General features: G+C 39.0%; 1 protein-coding gene across 2 annotated transcripts in view; it reads right to left on the bottom strand.

Annotated features, from left to right (window-relative positions):
* Positions 1 to 16,182, bottom strand: part of DSP (desmoplakin) — a gene marked incomplete at both ends in the record, with an annotated part of 36,207 nt that overhangs the window by 4,522 nt on the left and 15,503 nt on the right. Inside the window, 16 exons of one of the 2 annotated variants that reach the window (XM_079533319.1) lie at positions 96 to 2,387; positions 3,202 to 3,300; positions 3,915 to 4,022; positions 4,896 to 4,979; positions 5,569 to 5,731; positions 6,543 to 6,736; positions 8,068 to 8,206; positions 8,521 to 8,687; positions 9,477 to 9,636; positions 10,188 to 10,399; positions 10,920 to 11,046; positions 11,577 to 11,731; positions 12,861 to 13,013; positions 13,413 to 13,538; positions 14,069 to 14,164; positions 15,294 to 15,398. In XM_079533319.1, coding sequence (XP_079389445.1) covers positions 96 to 2,387; positions 3,202 to 3,300; positions 3,915 to 4,022; positions 4,896 to 4,979; positions 5,569 to 5,731; positions 6,543 to 6,736; positions 8,068 to 8,206; positions 8,521 to 8,687; positions 9,477 to 9,636; positions 10,188 to 10,399; positions 10,920 to 11,046; positions 11,577 to 11,731; positions 12,861 to 13,013; positions 13,413 to 13,538; positions 14,069 to 14,164; positions 15,294 to 15,398 — 4,380 coding nt within the window. Of the gene's footprint in view, positions 1 to 95; positions 2,388 to 3,201; positions 3,301 to 3,914; positions 4,023 to 4,895; positions 4,980 to 5,568; positions 5,732 to 6,542; positions 6,737 to 8,067; positions 8,207 to 8,520; positions 8,688 to 9,476; positions 9,695 to 10,187; positions 10,400 to 10,919; positions 11,047 to 11,576; positions 11,732 to 12,860; positions 13,014 to 13,412; positions 13,539 to 14,068; positions 14,165 to 15,293; positions 15,399 to 16,182 lie in introns of both variants that reach the window. The other variant, XM_079533318.1, reaches the window with a different exon arrangement.

Here is a 16,182-nt window from a genome sequence, read left to right as displayed (position 1 = left end):
TCAGCAAGGTGTGAATTAAGTTGGTTCAAATGGACATTGTGAGTAATTATATATCTGAGAGACAGTAAAGCTGGGATCAAAATATGTGTGAATACCTCCAGAGCCTGCTTTTGGAATTTTTCAATTTCCTGTCTCAATTTTTCCCTTTCTTTCTGTAAATCATTAATCAACCCCTGAAGTTCCAGGGTTTGCTTGCTGCTTGTCTGAAGCTGATTCTTTAGTTCAGCAATGGCAGAATTTTTCTCATCAACTTCACTTCTGACCATTCTGAGATCATCATACTCCAATCTAACATTTCGCAGCTCTTCCTCCAGTAACAAGTGTTCCTTGGTTAGGTTCTCAGTGAGAGACTGAAGCCTTTCGATTTCGATTTTGCACTCGTTCAAGTTTTTGCTCTTCTCCTCGGAGGTTTTCTGTAAGTGCTCATTTCGCAGGTGAGCCTGCTTCAATTGCTCCTGTTCTTGTACCAACTGACGACGTAAAGTCTCAATGTCAGATGTGTATTTTCTTATCTCCTCCATGTACCTTTGTTTCTCTCTCACATGACCATCTAATGCTTCTCTTTGGTGTCTAAGGTCATCTTCATTTCTCTTCTTTACAATAGACACTTCCTCTATCTGCTGTGTGAGATTAGTTATTTTAACAGATTGCTCTCTCAGAGATCTCCTCATGCCTTCTACTTCCTCTTCCAGTTTCTTCCTCCTGGCTGTCTCTTCCATCACATTCTTATTCTGCCTGCAAAGTTCCTCCTCCAGCTTATGTTTTTGGATCTGCAAGTCTTTTACAGTGCTTTGGAACTTTGCACTTTCTTGATCCCTGCCTTTTTTCTCTTGCAAAACTCTTTCATAGTCAATTTTCAGTCTGGCCAGATCCTGCTCCTGGATCCTCAGCTTGTTAATTGTCTCAGTAGCACTCGTGTTTGCTTTCTGAAGGTCAAACTGAACTCTTTTTAACTGATTGTTCTCATCCTCTATTTCTTTTCTTTGACTTGTCTCTACATCCAACAACTTTCTCAGCCTTTCAATCTCTTTGTTTCTCTCTTTAATGGTCTTAGATGCATCATCAAGCGACTGTTTGTATCGCATGCTTTCATCAGAGTGCCTTTGAATAACTTGTTTTAGTTCAATCTCCAGCTGCTGTTTCTTCTGAGAAAGCTCTGAGCCAGCTGCCTTTTGCTGCTGAGCGTTCTCTTCTATTTTTCGTAGATTATCTGTTGTTTGAGTTATTGTATTCTTCAGTCTCCTAATTTCCTCACACAAATTCCTATTTTCTCTCATAGCATTATCAAGCTGCGTTCTATAATTATTGGTATCCTCTTCCTTTTGCATAGTGACCTGGTGAATTGTGGTCTTTGTGATATTAATCTCAGTTTCATACTTGTTCTTTAAGCTAATAATTTCCTCATCATAACTGTTCCTTACCTTAGCCAACTCATTTTCAAGTTCCCATCGGCTTTTAGCTTCTTCCTGAAGCTGAAGCTTTAGCCTTTCCAGCTCCTTAGTTTTATCCTGAATAGTAGCAGCAGCCTCTTCAAGAGCCTGCTTGTATCTGGAGTTGTCTTCACCACGAAGCTGAATGATCTGTTTCAGCTCCAGCTCTAACTGGTGCTTCTGCTGTGACACCTCAGAACTGCAAGCTTTCTGCTGAAGAGCATCTTCCTCTGCCCTCCTCCGCTGGTCTGTGGTTTGCAGAATGGCATCGTTCAGCCTCACGATTTCATCCTTAAGGTCTCTGTTTTCTCTTGACAGTCTGTCAACCTGGGCTCTGAGACCTTTCGCATCATCATCTTTCTGTGCAGCTATCTGCTGGATTGTGGTCTTCTTAATATTAATTTCTGTTTCATACTTGTTCTTTAAATTACTCATCTCCTCGCTAAACTGGTTTCTTACCTTAGCCAGCTCATTTTCATACTCCCTCTTCCGTGTGCCTTCGTCCTGCAGGAGAACCCTTAATCTTTCTATTTCGTACTCCTTCTCCTTGATGACCTTCTCAGATTCTAACTTTTGCCAGCCAAGGCTGTCTTTCTCGTTTTGTCTTGTTTTCTGCAGCTGGTCGTAGTCATTCTTTTGTTGCTCATATCTGTCCTCCAGCAACTTCCTCTTCCTTTTCTCATCTTCAGTCTCGTAAGTCAACCTGGTTATTCTGTCATTTAGATCCTTTATTTGGGCATAGCATTTGTCCAGGTTTTGCTTAGCTGAATTTCCATCCATTTCAGCCTGTCTTTTCATCTCCTCCAAACTCATCAGCTTTGCTTTGAGCTGAGATATGTCCATCTGGTACTTCTGCAGATTCTGTTCCAGGAATTTATGCTTGTTGTTTGTCTCTGAATTTGAATCCCTGGCAAGTCTGAGTTCTTCTTCCAGAAGTTCAATTTTTGTGGCTTTCATCTACAAAATGGTAACAAAAGAAGGGGAAAAAAAGAAAAAAAATGCTCACTTGTGACAACTGTTTCAAAAGTAGCACAATCAATACAATATACACTTGCAAATCTGACAACTTACAAGATGTATATTTTATTTGCTTCAATGATAACTCAAAATCCGTTTTAATTTAAAGTCATCAAGGCAAATTCTGGCAAATCTCTTATTCATTCAGATTCGGATTTTATTTAGAAACCAACATGATGACTTTCAGAGGGAAACAGTACTTGATGGACAAGGGAGATGCAATACAGACAGTAAAATCTGGTGTACCAAGAGCTCACCAGCAAAATATTAAACAGCCTTGTTTACAGGCTATTTTATTTTTAAACAAGTAATTTTCATCCTTCATATATGACATTTCAAATGGGCCTGAATGGAATCCATGCAGCCATTACTCCATTTTAAACAACAGATACCAATGAGGTGTGTCCTTTTAACATAAGTTTTCAGCATGGAGATAACTGTATTCTTATTGAGATCACTCTGACAGGGAGATAAAAACATCCTGCATATTTTATCAAGCCCCTCTTATTTACCACAAAGGCTAATATTCTCTACCTCACACAAGATCTTGGCAGTAACTCTGCAAGACACCACACTCTGAAAAAAAGGTTGCATGAAACTACTCATATGCCTCCTTCATCCTATTCAATGATAAAGTTCAGTATTTAGCTTTGTGTACAGTTTAGCACTGTACTAAAGTATAAAGTCTTGGATCAGTGATAGTGCTATCCTGTGACAAAAATAGAAGGTAAAGGCAATAAAAGAGGCAGATTACCTTTAGGTCCTCCATGCTCTTTAACATTTCACTTAAGAATTTGTAATAATCTCCAGATCTTGTAAGAAGCTCTATGTAGCGAGCCTGAGCCTCGCTAGCCTTGAAAAGAAAAAGGGAATTATTAGTTTATGCTGCAGTTAGATATGAACATACCTAGTTCTCAGACTATTTAAGAATTCTATTTTACTTGAGAAAACAAGTCATTTGACAATTAAGTAGCAAAGTTTCCTCTTTGCAAATTTGTATGGCTTCCTGGTGACCCCAAGGATATAAATTCTCTCTTCTGACAGACCCACATCTTTTTCAGTATTACTTTCCCCCAGTGCTCACGTAGTATTAATTCCAAGCCTTCATCTCTTGGTTCTTGCCTGACAGTCACAAGTAAGTCAAGTTGAACTTTTAAAATAATGGTTAATTCCCAGTTTGAAAGTGACTGAACCACTTGGGGCACAGATCTTACTTTCTCACAATATGTATATAATGGACATCGGATAGGAATGAGCCAAATTCCTGAGGGTTAATCTACTGTCTAAATGTGCCTAGGTATAATTTTGCAATGCAGCAACTATTCTGCACTAATTACTTTTGCATATGTGCTTAGTAAACATTACCAATGGCAGTGCTAATTATTATATGGTTGGATATGACTCACAGCGGCTCACGCAGATGAATAAATGTATTCAAAAGACTGATGAGGAAGGAAAGAAAGATACCTCTTGCAGAATCAGCACTGCAGGAGACTGAACCACACACTTTTTGATAGGTATGTTGAGCAACGTTTCTAATCCAGAACTGTAGGAAGCAACCTGAAGCTCATAATCCTGTAAAACAGCAGGATAAGGTAAGACCCAGATAGCAACTGCTAACTAACTCCCTGGATCTGGATTTCTCAACATGCAAACAAAGGGTTGGTTTTGTATTTTGTTGTTTAAATAGCTACATTCTCCCTTGTTTATCTCTGGCCATGTACAAATGACCTTCTCTCACAAACTAAGGTTCATCAGTTCAAAAAAACATTGTGAAGACTCATGGAAGAGAATAATAAAAGGGAAAACAGAACATATAAATTTTGAAAAAACAGAAAGATACGTGTTTCTGTCAGTTGAAGACCATCCTTTCAATATCAGTGAAAACTTCAGAGATAATTGACTCCAGTCTCTTTCACATCACTTTTGCTACAACATGTACAGCAAGATCTTTGTGATAGAAAGGAAGGCTTAACTGGAGAAAGCGTAGATATAAAGGTCACAAAGAAATGCAAAGACCATAAAACCATTCCCTGTACATCTTTTCAGTTTTCATGGCTACTGCCTACCATTCCTCCTGACAATCTGCATTTGTCTAACCTTCTAGACCAGATCCTAATCAGATCACATTTCAAAGCAACCCATCTATTCTCTACTCTTATTTTTAACATGTGAACTGGAAAGGTTGGTGTGGCTAGCAGGAGGCTTTGATTCTCCTGAAGAGAAGCATTCATTGGAATCTCCCACATCACCCTGCCATCTTCAGGAGGCAAGTAGAGATTGCTTTTGTTATCTTTTATATAAATGACTATTTTACCCCAGCAGTTTCTTCTTGCAAGCACACACACGTCCCAGAGAGCTAACATTTTGCCTATCACTAGAGTGGAGACAATAGGATGAACCTGACCATGAAAACAACCACCTGTAAAAATGCTGAAATCCAAGTACCTTAATTGCAGCTGAGCACTGATCTGCATGCTTGAGAAGCTCCTCAACTTTGTCTCGCTTCCCACAGATTTCACTGTGCAAGTTCTGTCAAGAAAAAAGTGAGCTGTGAAGCAGTCCCTCAGACTTGCCTGTACACACTGCATCCACAAGATGCCTGCAGTATGAAACCAGAGGCTCAGACTGAAATGAAGTGTAGCCATGCCTTTCCCACAGAGGCAGACGCACTGTACAGAAGGCTGTTCTTCAAAAAGAACACCTAGCAACTCAACAACTTTCCGAGCTGGGAAGGGACAGATGCATGACTTTAGCTTACAAAAATATACCCTATTTTTATTTTTGTGCTGTGTATTTATTTTATAATCTGTCCCATAAGTTGCAGCATCTTACAGTTCCTTGACTTAATTCAAAGCTGCTGTGCCAAAGTGTCAGTCATCATGATGGAGACAAGCATAGTCTTTTTCATAATCCACAGCACAGCTGACAGAAAGTAATGAGGGTAATAATATTTCCTCTTTCTTAACTTCCACATATGTGGTGGTTTTTGGTAGCTTGTGTATTTTCTAATTCAAAACAGGCCACTGTATTGCTGGCTGCATTCACAGTGGTATTTCCTGACCAGTAAAGCAATTTCACATCCAATAAACTGAAGACAGCTTAGCCAGGTATTGCATACCTTCTGATCATGTAGATATCTCATAATAGTGTTGGAGTCACACAGCTTTGTGGACTCAATAGAATCCTGCCTGCGCTTGGCATCACAGATCCATTTGCACAAAGCCTGATATAGATCCCGGTAAGTTTTCAGCTGTTTGATCTGTCTTTCTAAATCCCATGATCTAGAAAAAAAACCAGAAAACTGTCAAAATGAAAGTGCATTAGCTTTTTCTCTCTTTAAACATTTTTCAGAAACAAGACACCCTGATAAATATTGTAATGAACTGAGTAAAACAATACAGAGCTCTAAATGGAGATGCTGAATAAAAATTTCCAGTAATGGCTATTGAACTTGCTACATTTACCCAATAAGAGGTTTTGGTCCCTGACTTTTGAGTGATTGTGCATTACACAGAGGTCGACACTTCCTGACAGTTAAATAGAGGATGAACTGCAATGCTGTGACATTGCACTGATCTCAGTACACTTGTTTTCAATGTTCACCAAAAAAGCAGCAACTAGTCAATTTTGATCATTAGGACTAGATTTGGCCTAAAATAAAAACATGGTAGAACATGCCTTCAGTTTAATGAAGTTTTAATTTTTTATTTCCTTCTTAGTTCTTAATGTTAGGTTTTGTGGTGGTATTCTTAGTTGGTTGTTTTTTTACCCCTTGCATAAAGAACATTCAGGAATAAGCACAGTTGCTTTGTTTGAGGGGCAAAATGCTAGTTAACTCTGTAGCACACAGGTTACACAGTAACATGAAAAACCACATTTTCTTGCTTGGTCTTACACGATTTTGAAGTATGCTCAACCTATTCACAGTTGCTATTTACTGTTTACTACAGTCTCTCTGCCCCACAGTAATCTGCACAGTAATTTCTACAGTACCTTTACTTTCAAGGGATATTAGTTCTTTCAGACTTATTGTTAAGAAGATCTTAGTAGCAATAGCCATACAGAAGAAGCCAGCAGGAAATTCAAGCAAACCTGTTATCTATCTGCTTTTCAGCTCTCTGCCAGCGGTCTATTAATTGGGTAACTTTGTCACTGAACTTTCCAACATCCATATCATATAGGGTATATGACTGGCAAGACTGTGAGTGAATCTGAAGCATTTTCTGCAGCTCATTTTCAAGAGTATTCAATAGTGACTTCTTCATGTTCAGATCACTTTTCATTTTCTGGAGAGGAAAAAAAAAAAGGTATCATACGCTTTATTCAGAGGATACTCAATCTTAACCATCAACAGCACACACAGTGCGTTGGGATCTAAACGTTCTGTATCAAATTCAACATAGTATGTATGCTGGTGCCAACTGGAATTAGTATATTTGAAGTGAAACACCTACTTTGTTAAACAAATTTACTTAAAACCATGTTTGAAGTTAGACTTATTCTTAAACAGTTAACTGAACCACTGCCTTCTGATGTCACACTCTGTAGCCACCATTTCCATTTCTGAGAGCTACACTGAGCAGTCCCAGGAGGGAGGGAAAAAAAAGGAAAAGGAAGAGGAAGAGGAAAAAAGAAGAAAGTCTTCCTTGTAGGATCAAGCCTTAAGATTGCCATACAGTTTCTAAATGTTAAGACCTGCAATGGCTATGTGTGCTTTTTTTCCTTTCCTGTTTGCATTTTCCTCAATGTCTTACACAAAGTTGTTGCTTTACACACACATGTAGACTGGTGTTTGTGTGCACATACACATTGTAGTGTAAGACCAAATGGCATATACAGTACAGGCAGGTCTCTCTTGTGTTCCCCAATTATGGGGGTGTGTGCACCCTTCAATAATCTGCTCAACTATTTTTTTTGTGTGCAATTCAAGTTTACATCAGTTAAATACATCTACCAGCAGCTGGAACTGTAGCTCTCGGGTAATGTGGTAAAAGAGCAACCTGGTTGTTCTGTTTTTGCCACCTCAAGCTTTTGCCCTACTGCTTCTTCTGAGAAGAGGAAAGAAAGGAGGAGTGAAAATTTTACCAAAGGCACTCAGTGCAAAAAAAATGATCGGCTCAGGACCAGATAGATTGCTTCTACATGCTGTCATTGTGAGTAACAAAGCAATCATTCTTTGCCTTGTTCAGGAGGAAGTTCTCATTTTAAGATTTGAAATGCACTCCACAGGAAAAAAAAAAAGAAAAAAAAACTAGTTACAACTAGATCACAAAATGAGAAATCAACGAGACTTTCTGCAAGAAATAAAGGAGGAAGTTGGATTTGAAGGCAGTAACTGACATTAATAAACATAGGTAGCCTTGTTCAGAAACTGTTTATGGAGACCTTCCATGCCCTTGGCTTTTCTGCGTGGGAAGCAATAGACAGTGGATGGCAGACCTGTATATTCCTTCCAATAACCTGCAAAAGCATTGTATATCTATGTCAAAATATGACAGGATCAGCTTCTCTGTCTCCTGCTGTTTCAGAAGGCTTTTACCTTCTGAATAAACTCAATAAACTAGTGATGACAGCTACTACTTCTGTCTTGCTGTGTTCCTGGGAATTAGCCTCTCACCTTCAGACAAGCCCGATAAGCCTCTACTTTATCAAGATCCAAAGGAACAGTCTCCTCTTCAGATAGCCTGACTTCAAAAACTTTGATCACATCTTCAGTTTGTAGAATAAGCTGGAGTAGACACCTCAGTGCATTCAAGCTACAGTAAAGAACACAAAACAAGACAAATTAGTTACAGACTGAGGCAGAAAAGATGATAATTCTAATTACCTCCAGATCATTAACTGAAGAGAATATGCAATAAACGAAGAAAATTCAGTAATATCCACAAGTCTCATTTTTGTTTTCTTTAGTCTTCCAGAAATGAGAAGAAACTTAAGTGTTTCTACCCACATAAAGGAAAGAAGATATCATTTTATATTACTGATAATAACAGGATTTCTAGACTATGGAATTATGGAAGAATTATGCAAGAAGATGAATAAGTTATTACTACAGCCTCAATTTTCTTACCTGTCTAAGTAGCCAGCAGAAACACCATTAATATTTTCCAGTTTTTGAAACAGGGCATTTATCTCTGATTGCAAGTACACATACTTCTCACAGCCTCTGAAGTTAGGCAGCAAGTCCTTATGCTTATTGAGGGTTTCAGCCATTATTTGAGAGTCATTCTGCACACCCTGAAGAAAAAGAATGCCCAGTTTATGCATTTTTGGTTGCTGAATTCTACTGCATATCTGAGGTTGATTTCCCTATCCAATTAGTCTTATCTTATCTAACTAGCTTGACTGAGAAACAAAGTAGGGCCTCAGCTCGTTTCCTTTAAATTAAGTAACATTATGTGGTTTCTGTTTTGTACGGTCCACAACAGGTAATATCTCTCTTTAAGTACCTCTTCCATTCTGGAACTCTGCTCTGTAGAAAGCAGTTCACAGAATGCCTTATTGCCAGTTGCTTCCCCGGTGGTCATGCCAAGGTCCTCCTAGTAACCTCACTGTCCCAGGGGAATTTCTCAAACTAAATCTATTCTCTTTACTAACTCTCCCTCCAGTCTCCTTCAAATCTGAAGAGCTGGGAGAGAGACAAAGTCTGAGCCTCATGTATGTATAGACAGCTTACTTAAAAGGTAGGTGGGAAAGTGGGGTCTGTACGAAAGAATGTGCTTTACGAAAAACAGTGCTTTAACCTGGATGACACTTAACATGAGGTCACATCCAGTTGACATAAGGCTTTTTGAAACCATACCCTGAAAGAATTTCTCTTCTAAAATCCGAGAGTCAACTTTTCCTACTTAGACTTCTAGATAAAAAGCTGAATGCCAACCCAAATATATCTTTTAATTGGAAGCTAACTGTGCCATGTGCAGAGTGTGCATGTCACTCCCAGCTGATCAGGAATCCAAATACAGTATGCTCTGCAGAACAGTCACGCTGAGTTTGAGATGATCGACTGAGAACATACACAGTTACCTCTAAATCCTGTATTCTGACAGAGAAGTCATGCAGAGCCCCTTGATCCACACCAAGTGGAGCTCTTTGAACCATTCGAATCTCAGAAGCTTCAATCTGACGCCGAAGTTTCTGAAGTTCCATCAGCAGCCAAGCCTCCTGTTTATCATGTTCTCGGTTTCTTTCATTAACTATAATGGTGTTTGAGGTACCCACAGGACAACTCTCAGTTGGAATCACTGTAAAGTGAGTTGGAGGTAAATGTCAGCTGCCAGAGAACTGAATTTCTACATGCAGAAAGCTGATGCAGTGTCAAAGTGACCTAAGCACTGATTTGAATTGTAGAACGGAGAACTGGTAAATCTGGGCCATTAGGCAGAGTCTGCAGCAATGAAATGTCCCTTTCACAAAATGATAAACTTGCTTCCTCAAGTGAAGTTTTGCTTCCTAACAACTGAAAATTGATGGATTAAATTCCTCTCATTTTCTCAACGAGTTCTATGAACTTCAGAGAACTATTCCCAGATACACAGCAATGGAAAGAAGAACAAAACATACTCTTTCCTGGGCATGGCAAGTTTTGTTTTCTGAGGAGACAACAGTTACAGTTCTTTTACATGTCTCTGCATACGTTTACAAGGCTATTTTCACATGAAAAGGAAACACAGCTTTCTCTTCCGCCTCCAACAAGGAAACCCAAGCAGTACAATCTGTACAAGACAACAGGAGGACAACAAACCTGTTTGGGGCTGCCGTGGTTGATTGGGCAGTTGTATTATTAAGGTTTGGTAGTGCTTCTGAGCATCAGTGAACTGCGTCTGGATCTTTCGTTTGTCTTCATCACCAAACATCTCAGAGCCTTGGCTGTTCCTGAGGAATTCTTGGTAATGGATCTCCAAGTCAGTTATTATTTTTTGGTAATCTTCCTTACGCATTGTTTTCAGCTGAAATAACAAAGAAGACAGTCTTGAAAAAGGCAACAATTGAAGAGGATATATGACTAACGACTCATGAAGGAACACACTAATACATCTATTGAAGAACAGAGGAATCTCATTTTAGAATAAAACTGATGCAGGCTGCCTCTACAAGTATGATGCACAAAGCAGCCTTTGAGCTGGATATGTAACAAACATTTCACAACGTAAAAACAGTTTGCAATTCTGCCTTTTTGCTATGTTATCCATGCCCTTGCATAGTGGGAACACGTAGTACAAGTATACAGTAAGTCCCCTTAGTTTACCTTCATTTTTATCTATATCATGTTTGAATGGGAAAGTGTTTTTCTTCTCTTCAAATAAAATGCCAACTTCCATATATAACTGCTTGTGTAACCCAGCAAAAGGCAGGCCCACAGTTTTGCAGAGCATACAGCTGAATTGGAAACTACAAGCACTGTTTGGAGCAGCAGAGGACAGGTCATGAATGTCCCTGGTCTACAGTTAAGGCCTGCTGTAGTCTCACCTTGGCAATAGTCATCGCTCTGATTTTCTCAATGTCAATCATGCAATAGTGCCAAGATACCAGGCTCTTCATGTTGATATACAGCTGGTTCCACAAAGCCAGAATAGCTTCATAGTATTGCTCAATTCTGAGATGGGAGAAGAAATTTCATGGTTAAAACTTGTACATTTTAGTAGCTTAGCTAAAAAATATCACAAGAAACAATTATGGATGTTAAGTATGGATGTTGGATGTTAAGTGTTTTAAGGCTTTTCTCTAACAGAAAAAGAAACAAACCTGAAAATGAATTTATCCATAACTTTCAGATTAATAATGAGTATAACAATGAATACACAGCTAGAATTCCAAACTAACTCCAGTAATTTGCTTAAGAGTATAGGTAGCCACAGCTAACAAATTTTTTTTCACAGTGCCAAAAAGAAAAGAGCAAGCTAAGACTTCTTTCTTCTCATAGGAGAGGCTAAAGTAATATTATGCACATAATTCTAACTACCAAAAGCCATAAAAAAATTATTAACAATAGAACAAATCAGGCTTTGAGACAGAACTCACTCTTTTAACAATCAGGACATGTCTGTGGCATGAGCACAGCAATGCCTGAGCTGGATCCACTCAAGCCACCTCGTGTCTGCAAGAAAATTCAACTTGGCAACTCACTTGGTAGCAAGATCCACTGCTAATGGATTTGGGGGTGGGATGATCAGACTAACAGATGGCACGAGCATATCCACTCCTCCAGGGCCAGTCACCAACCACTTGCTGCGTTCATTGTTGTCCTTCAGGATGCATTCATCCCCTTTGCGCACTGTTTTCTGTAAGGAACATAGAACAACATGTTTGTTCTTTAGTAAGATGGGGTTTCTAGGAGAGACAGGCAAGGATGATGTACCTAGATTACAGAACCAGGAGTGCTTAACAGCTGCTATGTGCATGTGTACATCCCTGCTTGATATTAACTCTGTAAAACTAACTGAGAGCCACAGAACACTCTAAGCATCTGCCAGTCCAGCTGATGATCAGATCTGGGGCTTGCCGTGACATACATCAAAAGACAGAGCGTGGGCACATGGGTACTGTAAGCTACACAATCATTTATGGCTGTAAGCCACCCCACAGCAAGCTGGAAGCAAATGGATGCTTAGTGCTGCAAATCATACTTGAGAAGGGACGAGGAGCAAGTGCCACAGAGCTAGATTCACCAGCAATGTCTGCCAGACATTCTGACACCCTGAGGCCACAGGCCTGGATGGTGCAGCTTACAACCCACACACAGCCAAGAGGGGAAAGCTCCTCCTATCATTTATCGTACCAGGAGTCCCCGTATCATTTTTGGACATCACTAGCAAAAAGTCACAGGCTTTACACTGACCTGATCATTCAGAGTCTTTGAATTTGTCTGGTCTTATCTTCTCCTGAGCAGATTCTAGCTTGTTTAACTGTGAGGACGATTGCCAAGCAGCCAGGCAAACACTGCCTACGTTTGTTTTGTTTTGCTTATAGTTCCAACAAGTAGTTAGCTCTGCGTGGGCTGAACTTCTGTGATTCCAGAATAAAGTGTGATATGGAAGATCACAGAGAGTGGATAGCAGAAACCCCAGATTATAAACACACATCACAACGGTCAATTAGTGGTCACTACAGGAGTGCAACTCAGTGAATCAGGTAAAAAAGGTTTTACAGATAAAACATAGGAAAACTAGGTAACTGGGAACCAATAAGAAAAAGAGCAAGTAGAAAATACACGTAAGCATGCTGTTAAGAGACAACACAGAAATAAACTTCAGCATATCCAGCACTTAAGAGGAAGAAATCACCACCATTAACTTCATACTCCTACTTGCAAAAATGTTACAGCTATCAGCTCAATTGTTTGTCTACTAAATCATTTGCCATATTTTAGTTTACATTATTTTCATTTCAGCTAAAAAAGGGACACATTACCAGATCCTGTTTGTAGTCACACAGAGCCTTGAGTATAATGGGCTTGTTACTCCGGTAATCTGGGTTACGTGGCTTCAGCTGCACAATCTTCCTGGATTTGTTCACCAAACTCTGCACTTGCCTCTTGTATTCAAGAATTCTCTCTCGTTCATTCTGCAAAGATCAACTGTAGGTTAAAATCTCACTCTAAAAAGAAATCACATCTAGTTCCCACTAGTTTATTTAGAGGCATATATCTGGAGCTCACTGTAGGCAAAAATTCCTTTATCTACGGTGGGATGAGTCTTTAGCCTATAATGTAAAATTGTAGCTTGAAGAAAGAGAAGAGAAACAACAAATAAATTATTTTTGCAACTTGAACAAGCTGTTATTTTTTGTACCCATTTGTAGGCTATCTCAAGAAAAGAAGATGAATATATCATTAATGATTCAAGTTCACTCAGTACTGTTTATCAACATTCCATTATATTTGGGTTAATATTTGGTCTCTAAAGCAGTCAACTATTATCCATGCAAGGCAGAACATTATCTGTGAGTAGGATGGAACAGTACCTCCAGCTCCTTGATCTGCTCCAGCAAGCTCTGAAGTGACATGCTCTTATCACATATGAACTTCTTTCTGATGGAGTCCTGTAAATTCTTCAGATAGCTCTCTGTAGCTTGGGCCTCCTCAAAGAACTACAGGAAAAGAGTTGTGATTTCAGTTGCACACAGTTCTCACAGAAATGTCTACCACAAATTAATGGACTCCTTTCATGAGAAATCCCAGTTCACATCCAGCAGAACTGCAGCATTTACAACAGTTTGATAACGCTGTGTTACATCTAATTGTGCATGGATTTAAGAAGATTTTGGTACAGAAAAAATACCTGTGGTAGGATTTACACTTTTAACCAAACTTTTGAAGGATGGGACAGATCTCCCACAAACTATTAATCACATTCACAATTTGTCAACTAATTTAAAACTCTAACATGAGCAAAACATGTTGGTAGCCGTCACAATTCTTACTGGTGGAAAAGCATAAACACAGTTTTATGTTACCTTCTATTGCTAGCTAGTGAAGTGAGCTCTTAGAAATAAGTCAGTTCTTTTTGTAAGTGTGTATGTTTTAAATGTTTTGATGCAAGAACATGAAGTTTAAAGTAACCATTTGTGAACAAGTACTTGCCTAGTACTTACATAATACAAAAGTAATCACTACCCACCTGAAAGTAAGCTGCATTCTCTTTCAAATGAACATCAATGCACTTGGTGATCTGAAGAATCCAGCTCCACTGAGTTTGCAGTGTGTCCATGTAGGCCTAAGAAAACAAATAATATCCAGAACTCAAATTACCACATGGATCTCTCTTCTGTATCTAGACTCAAGGACAATTATTTAATTTGAATTTCTGTAGAGAGTAAATATCTACTAGAGCAAACTAATGTACACCAGAATAAGGTAACTCATGCAAATAGTTTCCCTACTTCTAAGTGTCTACCTAACTGAAGGCAATTACATACCTGTTTGTGGGTTATAAAGAGAAACTTGTTCTTGACTTGAATTTTGTTTGATCAGCATAAAGCCTGAAGTGCATGAACAAAGGGGTGAAATGCAAAAACAGCAGTGTACATGAAACATTTCAATGGCAAACTGTCCTCCTTCCAAGGGGAACTGTCTAACAATTTTTCATGATGGCTACTTTTATAGCAAGACTTCTCACATACCCTTCATGTAAATCGTTTGGAAAGTTACATACTGCTTTTTACTTCACTGCTGAAGCCCACAATGATTTTTCTTTAAGGCAGAAACTGATCACACAGTGAATTATGAGTGAATTCTACACAGTACGACAGCAAATTTCAAACTAAACATATTGAAAAGGAGAAAGAACTCTGTTTTTGTGGGTTCTTTCACACATTCAAAACAACAGCAGTTCCTAAAGACCAAGATTTTTCCTTAGTCTTGATTAAGGTGTAGAAACATACTATAAATTTCAGCTGCAAAAAGTATTTGCACTAGATTAAACATAAACCCTTAGAGGGTGTGGCTATCTTCAAAACATGCCTATTGAGATAGCAGGAGAATGGCATGTCTTCCTACTATATTCCACTGCACTGAAGTTAACTCACATGAAATATAGCAATTTCAATATATTTAGACAACTCCCTAAGCCCCCATATTAATTTTTACATGCATCCATCATCAAATTTGGTAGCAATGAGATCTCTCAAGCTCTTAAGAAGTCTTCAGTAGCTGTGTCTGCAGGTTTGCAGGAGGTAGTAACATTTATTAGAGCAGTTCTCACAACTGGATAAAAATTGATAGGGTTTTTGGCAAGCCAGCTGTTCTCATGTCTAAATGCAGCATTTCATTTGTCGACTTTCACTACGAACTTTTCCCATACAGCAACTAAAGGAGCAAGTTAAACCACATGAGGCTCAACTCACCTCAATTTTGTCTGAAGCAGGGTGCTGGTTGAGCACAAGCTGGTCACTTTCTTGCTTTAGCTTGTTGAGTTCTTTTTCTTTAAGCTCCAGTTCACTCATACGTTTCTAATAACCAAAACACAGTGTTAAATGAGCTTCCAAAGACACAGAACTTAAAGTGATTTACTTAACTTTTTCCTGGTAGTTTGTATAATGATTGCATAAAAGCAATGATTGTATAAAATTATCCCTGCAACAGTGCATGTTAATTCTACTAAATGCACTGAAGCTACATATGAAGTCAGAAGAATCAAAGAAGGTGGTCATTTTAGTTCTAGTCTCTAGACTTGCCACTTCATAGAGCAAAGCACCCAAAATGCAGCTTTTCTTGTTGAAGAGGAATGATGAAAGCAAGAATTAGTGTATCTTGCAAGATCCATAACAACTAACCGAAAAAGAATAGAGAATCTCCTTAATGGTGTGACTTTCATTTCTCTTTTACTCTGATGACCAGCACCAACATTGGCTAAAGAAATACATGCTCAATTTCCATTTGTACCCACAGAAAACAATTAGGAGAACTGCAAGCCAGTCCTGATGGTGCTCTCAAGGTGCTGAGACCATCAGGGGAAAAGAGAGTAGTTCCCTCATGTGTAGCCCTAGTACCTGGTGAAGAGATCAGGACCACATCAGGGATCACTAGCCCCTGCATAAGCCCTAACAGGGAGAACTGCGCAGCTTGATTCAAGTCCTCTAGTTTAGCATGCATGCACAGGCTACGTGTAATTACTAGCCCTCAATGAACTGTACTGATAAAGCTAGTATCCAAGGTCAAATGAATACACAGGTGGCTGAGTGTATTATCTTCCAGTTGATGTTTAATCTTGATTCAAAAGGTTGTCACATAGTA

This window comes from Tetrao urogallus, assembly GCF_951394365.1.
Source record: "Tetrao urogallus genome assembly, chromosome: 3".
NCBI lineage: Eukaryota > Metazoa > Chordata > Aves > Galliformes > Phasianidae > Tetrao > Tetrao urogallus.
The sequence above is the reverse complement of the archived record's forward strand: the minus strand, read 5'-3'. Positions and strand labels throughout refer to the sequence as shown.